The following is a 9,622-nucleotide window of genomic DNA, read 5'->3' on the forward strand; positions in this document are numbered from 1 at the left end:
TCAAAACGACTGCCAAAAAGCCAAAGCCGCAGCAAAAACATTGTCTAACTTCCATATTCCAACTTTCTATAACAAACAAAACCCTAAGTGGACGCTTAATTAATACGGTGAAGTGTTTTGATGGCGACGCATTAATTTCATCTTGTTTTTCTGCTTTCATGATCAATTATCTAAGAGTTCTCCGGGATCTTTCTTGCGAGTTTTAATTTCATTCGCGTCCCAATTATATTTCGCTTTGCCATCAACCCCTACTGTTGGTTTTTAAAACCGAATATAAGAATGAGTAAAATAGAATTATGCAAGTATATTTCCTGGGACCTCAGCCGAAAGTTGCAAACGATTGCGAAAAACGACGGCTTTTTTTGACGTGACTTTTTGTTGCAGCAAATGGTTTAACTACGTAGTTGGTCGGAAAAATGGGGAGCGCTGAGGTTTCACGAAATTCTACTTAAGTACTGCGAATATGACACACCAGTTTCACTTCCTCCACTCTCATCAAATGCCTATGCTGGTTTTGTATGCATCCGCAAACCGTGTTTCAGTGCCTGAAACTTGAATTAAGAAAGAAATACATTATTTATTATAAAGGTAACAATCCGGTTGATTGAGAGAAGGCCTGTGCCCAGCAGTGGGTCGTACATAGGCTATTTATGTATGTATGTATGTAAGGTAACAAATCAAAAACTTACACTAAATGTCAATTAAAAAAAGAAAAACTTTGAAGACCTAGAATGACGTACAAAGATCAAATTGGAGATGTTTTTTTTTTGTTTAGTGCGATCTACTCTGTACCGGCGTGCATGTACGAAACGACTGATAAATGTGAAGGAAGCAAGAGAAGTGTGTCAGGATCGAAGCAAATGGAATCCATAGTTTTTGCTTATACAAATAGACGTGAGTTCATGTATGTATGTAAAGCTTCCTCTGGTGTATTCACATGAAAATGAAGTCGAAAATGCGTAAACTTTCGGCGATATGGAATGAGAACTCTTAGTAGACCTTTAGGCTCGTTATTTTGTGGTGGCCCTTCTCTTTGTTTTCCAATGGTTCTAATTTTCTTTGTCCTCGGTTACGAAAGAAAAACGCCCGGCATTTCGCCTGATATTTGATATTCTCCACGTTAATTAAGTGACGGAATGATAATAAAACTTAAAAGAAAATGGTAAGTAAATAAAAATAAAATTTATTTTTGCAATGTTTTTAGATTAAATTGTATTTCTGAAATAATGATAATAAAGATAATGAACGGATTTGAAGGGAGTATTATTTATTGGGGAACGGTTTATTGTAAAAAAATATCCTTCATTAAAGAAACTGTTAGGGACAATTTTCATTTTATGATTCAAATTACTTTAAGTACATACCTACATTATACATACTCAAATAGTCTCTATGGTTTTGTGGTACACTGGCTTGCTTCTCAATTGGGAAACAAACAATCAAACCCCGGTACTGGACTTGGACTAATGAATTATTAATTAATCTTAAGCGCAGTTTTCATTTACACAAGTTAGTGTCGAACATTATAGACGTCGATACGGCTCAACAGAGGTGTAGGTACTTAGTTCATTTTGCGATAAATGTACCTCTGACTACCAGAATTGGGATATAGTCGTCACCGCGGCAGGGTAAGTGATCTTTAAGTGGCCACAGACGCCATGAAAGACGTAATAAGGTTACTGGGCGTCCAAGGTTGACTCACAATACGATGACGTCACATAACACGTTCAACGAAGCTTGTGACAGATCAAAAGAATTGCTAGTGATGCACCTTTGTGACTTGTGACTTCGATCAATTATGTAACTATTGTAGAACTACTTAGGGTCACTATTGCAGACATATTGTTTTTTTGTCTAGGGGCTATTGTTTGTCTTTACTCAGGCAAGGTACTAAGACAGCTTAGGATTAAAATGACCTTTCTCATGTAGTAGACGTATCCATGTTAGGATGTCGTAGTCAGAAGTAGCTTTTCAGTTCCACAGTTTACTAAAAAAAAACACTCCGTTATCCCTCGTTTGGTTAGGACATTACAGGCTGATCACCTGATTTTCCGAAAGTCGGAAGCCGCGTTTAAACCACTGATGTAAGTGAGTAATCGTTACATGAACCATGTCAGGGGCCGTTGGCGGCTCAATAATAAACCTGACACCAGGGTTGCTGAGGTTGGTAATCCACCTCACAGCCCACACGATAGAAGAAGAGTTCCATACTTGGGCGACGGAAAATTCCACTTGATATCAACTCAGAATCAACGTCTGCCCATCCATCAGTTTTCGTTACGATGGTGATAACACTCTGTATAATTTTAGTCCCTCTGCTCATGATATTAGAGATAACTGCGGATTTTTTTATTCTTCACTTTTATTAATTATTTTTTGTTACCTACACTTTTTTGTTTGTAATAAAAAAGGTACATAATTGTATTGTACTCTTTAGGATCTCATTAATCGTTATCAGCAGATCTATTAAGTAGTTTGTTGTTACAAAAAGTTGTTTGTTATGTAACAACCTAATAACTCGAGAAGTCTTTGACCGTATCGCTGTCGTTCATCTAAGGCAGTCGCGCCACCCAATGATACATAATAAAAAATAAGGTGTAAGTGTTAAGCTTAAGCGGGAAATACAACACAAACATTGTTGTCACAAGTGTTTTAAAACATAATAATTTTAAGCGAATACAACTCCCACACAGACACATCACAAAAATCACTTTGTGGTCCCTGGAATTAAGCTTTGATTTGACTAATTGCAGTAACACCACCGACCGTATTATCTGCTGTCATTTTTAGCCGCCTTAAAATAGAAAGAGGTTATATATTTTTATGTGGAATAAAGTGTTTTGAATTGAACTGAAGTACCTTTATTTTATGAAATTACGAATTTTATTTCTTTTTAAATACCTAAATTTTATACTATAGTCCCAAAAATTCTATTCTGTGTCGATTTTTATTTATTTATTTATTTATTTGTTTATTTATTTTTAGGGAAATTTACAGCAAAATAACACAAAATGTATACAATTTAAGTAACTACATGCCAACAAAAATTTTCCACATATATAAAAATATTTATTATATATATATTTAAATAATATTTTTATAAACGTATTTCATACTTACTTATTTTTATGATTACAAAACTCATTTTAAGTCATCAACACACTTGTCATTGGAGCATTCCTCTCCATGCTACTTTTTAGGGAAAAATAGGGCAGTGGTTGTTCTTGCCTTCTGCCCCAAAAGTTTAGATAAGTAGTTGGTTTAATTAAATTTAAACAACGTATTTTTTTACTACCTAGTATAGTGAAATAACTATACTTATTTATTGTGTTTTCTATCATATCATATCCGCTACGGTTGTTTACTTGTAACAAATTGCATTAGTCGCAATAACCTTGAGTATCGTAGTGAGATTGGGTTTAATAGGTTTTGTTGTGATTCATAATATTTGACGAACACACGATAGTATTATTATTCAACACTTTATGTACATACATACATGCATAAACTCGCGGCCGTAATCCCTAACGGGGTGGGCAGAACCACAAGTAATCAGTACAAAGTCCTAAGATGGATGTGATGAATGTTACCAGAGTTCAGGCTATCGCCCATAACAATTATACATCGTAAAAGATACAATCCTTCTGTCGAACCCAGGACCTCCAGGTCGAGAGCCTGACGCTCAAGCACTGGACCACCGAGGCTGATAAAATATGATAGATGACTCCAATATTGTTTGCAAGATGCCTTGTGGCCCTGCCCACCTCTCTAAAGGGCGTGCGTTATGCCTTTGACGCGAGAAAATATTATATTACAATACCTCATCATCTCCCTAACGTGTCCCGTTACCACAGGGTCCGCTTACATAACTTGCAGATTTGACAGGTCCGTTATTTCACAGAAGCGACTGCCGTCTGGCTTTCCAATTTGCGAAGGGAAAGCCAGCCTACTACAGGCTAGGTCCTCTACCTCCAAAACGCTTGCCTCTTCTTCTTATCGTGTGGGTTGTGAGGTGGAATACCAGTTTTATCAACCCTGGTGTCAGGGTTATGATTGAGCCGCCAAAGGCTCCTGACATGGCTCATGTAACGATTACTCACTTACATCAGTAAATAGTAACCAGGACCAACAGCTTAAAGTGCCTTCCGAAGCACGGATCATCTTACTTTCGAAGAATCAGGTGATCAGCCTGTAATGTCCTAACCAAACTAGGAATCACGAAGTGATTTTTGTGATATGTCCCCACCAGGATTCGAACCCGGGGCCTCTAGTTAAAATAAAATTAGGAAGTTTCTGCAGGTATCGGGGCTATAATATTATTATTTAAAATTCAGTTCCTTGTACGTAGAGATAAGAATAATCTTATCTAACGTAGGTATTAGGCTACATTCGTTAATCTAATTCGCATTTGAATACCTATATTAATTTCTACTCCATTCCAGTGATATTTTTTTTACGTTTTTGAGTTAATAGGTGAGCCTCAGATATTTACTACTTGGCCGCACAAATGGTAAGCGCTGAAGGCACCTATGTACCGTGTATAAAATTGGAAGTCAAATTATGTTGAAAAATGTAGGAAAGGTTGTTTATATACAACGACTAACAGGTTGTATTCCGTCACAGGTTCCGGTCCCGGTGAAATAAATTAATAAAACTAAAATTAATAGGTATACAAAATAGGAACTAAATAGGAAATAGGAAGGTAGGAATATCGGGAGTCTCATATCCCCATTTAAACGCGGTAAGAACCCGTTATTATGTGCTTTAATTAGGTATACCTACTTGTTTTATTTCATACAAAAGCGATAGATAAAAAATACATAGATAACGAATATTTTTATTTGTTTTTTTTTTGTACGTCTCCTATTCTTCTCGTATACTGCTCTTTTCTTGTGTCATTGTGCAATAAAGAATTTTGTATTGTATTTTTTTTAACTACAATTTACTACAATTTAACTCCGCCACGGTGGTCAGTTTTAACCCGGTAAAACGGGTTAAGGCGGGCTAAAGTGCCGGTCCCAAGCCCGGGTAAAGGAGGAGGGCACGGGAGCGCATTGCCATTATCCCTGAGACAATGACAATGTGACCCCACCCATATCCCACTACCCCTCCCACCTCCTATCCTCTTACTTCCCTTTCCAATATTCCTGGAGGAGTAAACCTCGACCCCAAAAATCCCCAACCCAAGGTGTCATCCGCACCGTGCCGAGGGGTGCGTGGCTGAGGGGGTGCTCAGTCTCAAACGGAGGGGCTCCGATACCAGGCGATCTCGGAGTCGTCGTCAGTCGCCTTACCTCTGCAAGCGGGGCTCTGCAGGGGTGGACCTTCCCTTCCCTAGCTTCTCGTGGGAACTATATGGAGTTCGATAATTTGCTGAGTAGTTTTACCCAGATTTTAACCGGAGAAGTGTCCATGGACCCTTCTTCGGATGTGATCCCCGGGCCATCTGAGGCCAAGGATCACACAGCTACCCGGGAACCCTCTGGGAACCCGGAAAGCATCATGGTGGACCTGCCCATGGAATCGGTGGAGGATTTATCCAAAACCGATACACGGACAGACCAGGGCTCAATGGGGCCCAAACTGCCCCCTAAAAAACACCGATCGGGGGCCGAGAAGCGGAGGTATGCCTTGTGGCTCAAAATTGGGCTACCAAAGGCAGAGGCCGCCAAAAGATGTGTGCGTCCGCTCGCTGAATTCCCGGAGTTCAGGCAGAAAGCCTCAACTGGGGTGGAAACCCCAGGGTCTCAGCAGCGGACGGACAAGAGGCCCCGATCAAGCGAGACCTCCCCGCTGGACCAACCGCAACGGAAGGCAGCGAGAGGTCAGGAAGAGGTCACCAAGCCTGCTCCGGCGTATGCTGAGGTCGCTGGGTCCTACAAAGTTGGTGTAATCAACAATGCAGGGCCCATGACTGAGGCTCAGTTGGATCAGGTTCAGGTGGCCATCGCTGACAGGATACCACATGTGGAGAGCGATGATGTGGTCCGGCCGGTGTTTGCTGGCTGCTCTGCCAGGCAGGGATGGCTATGCCTGACCTGTCAGGATAGGGCGACGAAGGATTGGCTGGAGTCTGTCATTGGCTCAATCGCGCCTTGGGAAGGAGCATCACTGAGTGTGGTGGGAGAGGATGCCCTTCCCAAGCCGATCATTATAACCGGTTGGGTCAATGACGCCAGGACCGATTCGAAGGTCCTGTGCGGAAGGTTGGCCGTTCAGAATAAGGGGATGGGCTGTGACCGTTGGAGGCTCCTCAATTGCAAGGCGGAAAATGGCGGGCGCACTCTGTGCTTTGCCATCGATGCCAGCGCATTGAGAAAGCTTCAGCTACGCGGTTACAAGCTAAACCAGAATTTGACAACGGTCACCTTCCGCGCTAAGATCCCGAAGACTGGGATGGTGCAGGATGAAGGGTTGGCAATGCCGGAAAGCGCGGGAGACAAAGAGGGCGGAGCACTGTCCTCTACGTCCACTGCGCGGGTAGCCACTCTTCCTGAGCCGTCCGAGTCAGACGGATCCGTAGGGAGTTCAGGCCAAGTAGCCCCCATTATTATTAAGGAGCCAATCCCTTCGGCTCCATCAACTTCGACGGGTTCAGTACCCTGGCTGCGCCCCGCACAGACGGTGCAGGCCATAACCCGTGGAGGCAGCAGAGGTGGGGTCGCACAGCGACACCCACAACGCGGCGCCTCGAGTGCCAGATCCAGGGGTGGAAGAGGTGGTGCCCCTAGGGCTCGTGGCATTCGAGGTCGAGGAGCTGGTGCCGCTACCAGAGGAAGGCCTGCACAACTGCCCTCCCTGGCAAGCGAGCACAGCAGTAGAAAGGCTGCTCGTAATCCTTTCAATTCCTTCCCCAACCTCCCACCCCCTAAACCTTAAGAACCCTCTTTTTCATCTTCCTGACCCATCCCTCCCTTTCTGACCCTTCACCCCTCCTAGTCCTATTATACATATATACATATATATATACATATATATTTATTAATATTCCCAAATATAATATGTTCAAAGTCATTCAAGTAAACCTTCACCACTCGAAGGCGGCTACCGCCGCCCTAAACCAGCACCTACATCAGGTGGGTATGGACATGGCTTTGATCCAAGAACCGTGGATCAACAAGAACGCGGTCATGGGGCTCAATACCTCAGGTAAGTTACTATATAATGTTGGAGGCGTAAGGCCTAGAGCTTGCATAGTCTTCAAGAAAAATGTTAATTTCTTACCTATACCTTATCTGTGCACAGATGATTTAGTAGCTGCCTATGTCGCCCTCCCAAGACTGAATGGGGCCAGGCTGGTTGTCTGCTCGGCTTACCTACCAGGAGAGGCGCCAAACCCATCGATGCAGCTGGCTGCCCTCGTTGAGTATTGTGAAGACCAGAAAGTACCACTCCTCATTGGGTGTGACAGTAATGCGCACCATACTGGGTGGGGGAGTACCAATACCAATCAACGAGGTGAGGAACTATTCTCATTTATTATGTCCAATAATCTTGAAATAATTAATTCGGGCTGTGTCCCTACTTTTGTAACAAGGGCCCGTCAAGAGGTACTGGACATCACTCTTTGTTCAGAAAGGTTCGCCAACCACATAAAAGGATGGCATGTATCGGATGACGCATCACTTTCTGACCACAGGTATGTAAGGTTTGATATCACTTTAACCTTAGAGAAAACAGCAGAAGCGTACCGCGACCCGAAGACAACAGACTGGGAAGGCTACAGAGCCTCCTTAATGATGAATCCAAGAAATTTTGGTACAACTCAGTTGGCCTAAAACATTCAAAGCAGCTGATTAGACCTTTTTCTAAGAAATTATCATCAAAAATCCTTACTCTCACTAGGGGGCAGGTTAGGTTGTTGATACGGGCCCTCACAGGGCATTGTAGACTCAATAAGCACCTACACAAAATGGAGCTGACCGAGTCTCCTCTATGCAGATTCTGCTTAGGGGAAGATGAGACGCCACTACATCTGCTATGCAGCTGTGAGGCTCTCATACATAGTAGAAGCCGTACACTTGGGGGCCACATAATGGACCCCCAGGAAGTCATGGAGCTTTCTCCCAAAAAGACGTTGGATCTATTCGAACGGATCGGTCTTGAGGAGGATATTTAAATGTAGGGATTTAAGGTCACAATAGATCTGTCAAGGTCGCAGTGACCTCGCGGGCTGCATTCGGTCCGGCCCTCACAACTTTCAAATAATAATATAATAATAATTGTATTTTTTGAGGCGAAGATGGTAGCCATCGATACGGCAATGTAGGGCGGAAGGGGCAAGTCACAGGGCCTGTATCCTGGAACCTGACAGACGGCAGCAGTAACTAGTCAGTATTATTCAGTGGCGGAGGACAGGAGTCCTAGTACGGTTTTGAAATAGACTTCTCTGGGCGCCATCCCACTCGCGTCAGACCGAGTACTGCGGCGCGGAAGGAAAGAGGGAAACCACTACCCTATTTTTGCCTAAAAACGTAGCTTTTAAATTGGTGACGATTGTATTTTTAGAACATTTGCAGTCCTAGTGAAGAAAAGTAGATAGATATACCTATCTACTAATTACGGCCACGAGCATTAAATATGTATACAATATAGTGCATATATACATACATAAACTCACGCCTATTTCCAACCGGGGTCGGCAGAGACTATGGAATTCCATTTGCGTCGATCCTGACACCCTTCTCTTGCTTCCTCCACATTGAGAGAAATTAATACCTATATATAGCACTATTAGTAGGCACCTACAAGTATACAATTCAATGGAACAGAGGCAGTACAGTACAGATTACTAGGGCTTAACCCTAGAAGCTCTAAACCTAAGTCAAGGGGCTTTAAATAAGTACAATAGGTAGGTACTTGAAGCCTCTCGTCTGAGTTTACTTGAGTGGTACTTATCTTACCTACGTACGTACCTAAGGGATAATGTATCTAACATAAATACTAACTTGCGCAACGTCATAAAATTATCGATCGATTCAATAAATTTTATCGAAATCGAGAAGTTTGTTTTTCCCTTAACATGCGTGCTACAGAACGTGGCCTGTAAAGTTCTTCATTCCATCATCATCATCATAATCACAAGCCCATTAACGTCCCCACTGCTGGGGCACGGGCCTTCCCTATGGATGGATAGGGAGATCGGGCCTTAAACCACCCAGTGCGGATTGACGATTCATTCCATTGACGATTTTTTAAATGGATGTTTTTTCTTCATCAATGGCTCAGATTAACACGTTCATATTTATAAAGACTTATTAACCCTGACCTCAATATAAATTAACTAGGTGCCGCCCGCGACTGCATCCGCGTGGATTTCGGTTTCCGCGGTAAGAATTTCCGATCTTTTTAAATTGTTAAAGCCTATGTGTTATTCTGATGTATAAGCTACATTACTATAAAGTTTCATTAACCATTCCAGTCTATCAATAGCCAATTCCTTGACTTCCCTATAAGACACGACGTTAACCTTTTCATTAATAATAAATTATTAATGAATTATTGCGTGAAAGAGTAACAAACATCCAAACATACATACTCACAAACTTTCACATTTATAGTATTAATAAGATAAGATAAAACCAAAATGGAAAGTGGTTTTAAGGAAATCCCAAAGGTCTCG

General features: G+C 42.3%; 1 protein-coding gene across 1 annotated transcript; it reads left to right on the forward strand.

Moving 5' to 3' along the window:
* The first annotated feature begins 6,592 nt into the window (after window positions 1–6,592).
* Window positions 6,593–7,778, forward strand: LOC126370799 (uncharacterized). Its single transcript, XM_050015822.1, has 2 exons — window positions 6,593–7,149; window positions 7,246–7,778. Exons 1-2 carry the CDS (start codon window positions 7,002–7,004, stop codon window positions 7,776–7,778), a joined length of 681 nt encoding a protein of 226 aa, XP_049871779.1. The 5' UTR covers window positions 6,593–7,001.
* The last annotated feature ends 1,844 nt before the right edge of the window (window positions 7,779–9,622 follow it).

The sequence above is a fragment of the Pectinophora gossypiella genome, chromosome 11, assembly GCF_024362695.1.
Source record: "Pectinophora gossypiella chromosome 11, ilPecGoss1.1, whole genome shotgun sequence".
In the NCBI taxonomy this organism is placed as follows: domain Eukaryota; kingdom Metazoa; phylum Arthropoda; class Insecta; order Lepidoptera; family Gelechiidae; genus Pectinophora; species Pectinophora gossypiella.

Coding starts and splice junctions, on each gene's coding strand:
- LOC126370799 (XM_050015822.1), top strand. CDS start 7,002: ATGTTCAAAGTCATTCAAGTAAACCTTCACCACTCGAAGGCGGCTACC. Junction 7,150..7,245: donor CATGGGGCTCAATACCTCAG/GTAAGTTACTAT, acceptor ATCTGTGCACAG/ATGATTTAGTAGCTGCCTAT.